General features: G+C 43.2%; 1 protein-coding gene across 1 annotated transcript in view; it reads left to right on the plus strand.

The window, feature by feature from the left end:
- The first annotated feature begins 852 nt into the window (after positions 1–852).
- The window catches only part of LOC133307614 (cytochrome P450 71D11-like), a 16,395-nt gene continuing 15,834 nt past the window's right edge, over positions 853–1,413 (plus strand). The window contains exon 1 of the mRNA XM_061508156.1: positions 853–1,078. Within this exon, the coding sequence (XP_061364140.1) occupies positions 853–1,078 (226 nt within the window). The remainder of the gene's footprint in view (positions 1,079–1,413) is intronic.

The raw sequence follows: 1,413 nt of genomic DNA on the forward strand, positions 1-1,413 counted from the left end.
AGCGACTGATTGTGGTTTGTTTCTTAGATTTCCAAGAAATCAATGGTGATCCAAGGAAGATACAAAAGCCCGTAGTGGAACGACGAGTATCTGGGCATGTGACTCAATCAGCATCCGTGAATCCTGTGAGGACAAGTGAGTTCTGAGATGGAAAGAAGAGTCCCTTTCCTGGAGATCCCTTTAGGTATCTCAATACTCGAAGACCAGCATCAAAATGAGACTTCATAGGCTGTGCTATAAACTGGCTCAGTTGCTGTACAGCGAAAGAAATATCATGTCTGGTGTTTGTTAGGTATAGAAGACGTCCAACAAGTCGACGGTAGGCTCCAGCATCATGACAAGGCTCTCCTTGGTTTTGGGATAAGGAAAGTGTGGCTTCCATTGGGGTAGAAACAAGTTTTTCTCCAAGCACACCACTATCAGTCAATAATTCAAGTGTATATTCTCTGATTTAAGACTATGCCTCGTTGAGAACGAGCAATCTCAAATCCTAAAAAGAAATGAAGAGGACCGAAGTCCTTGATCTTGAAAAGCTTATCAAGATGCTGCTTGACGGCTTGTATCTCGATCATGTTGTTACCAGCTAGGACCATGTCATCAACATACACCAGAAGTGCAGTGAAAGAATCATGAGTGGCTTTGGTGAATATGGAGTGGTCTGCATTTGATTGAGTGTACCCAAGAGAAATGAGCTCTGTGGTCAGTCTCATGTTCCATTCTCTACTCGCTTGCTTAAGTCCATAGAGGGACTTTTGGAGCTTGCAAACTTGTTGGGGATTTGGTGCAGAAACTCCTTGTGGTATAGACATGTAAACATCTTCAGTAAGATTGCAATGGAGAAAGGCATTATTGATGTCAATTTGCTCCAAAAACCAGTTTTGGGATGCTGCAATGGCTAGAAGAAGCCTAATGGTGGTGAGTTTGGCAACTGGTGAGTTTGTCACGCGTGCGAGAGGGCGCGTGGGAGGTTTTCTGGAGATGCGGCCGATGCCGTTGAGATCGCGCTGCCGAGACGAGCACGCCGGTATGTGGTTTGCCGGAAAACTCCACCGGACGGTGGTGGATGACGAAGTCAGAGGTTTGAATGCGGAAGAAAATGTCCGGAAACTGACAACGAGACAGTTCCGGAAAAAAAATTTAAAAGACGATGAACAATGGGTTCACCGAAAAAAAAAAATTCAAGGTTCCTTAGGCTCTTGATAAGAACCTTAGGATACACCACCCCAAAAGCTAGCTCAAAGGGTGGGAGTGCCCAAAACCTTATAAACCCCACATTAGTTAAATAACAAGAAAAGAGAGGAACATTGAAATAAAACTGTATGTATTGAACTGATGCAAGATGTACAATATATAGACATACTAATGGGCTAAGCCCAGACCTAATACAAATCCTAATGAAATAAGAAAATAAAT

This window comes from Gastrolobium bilobum, unplaced genomic scaffold (assembly GCF_033153095.1).
Source record: "Gastrolobium bilobum isolate Gb01-03AN ecotype WA unplaced genomic scaffold, APGP_CSIRO_Gbil_v1 utg4632, whole genome shotgun sequence".
NCBI classification, from domain to species: domain Eukaryota; kingdom Viridiplantae; phylum Streptophyta; class Magnoliopsida; order Fabales; family Fabaceae; genus Gastrolobium; species Gastrolobium bilobum.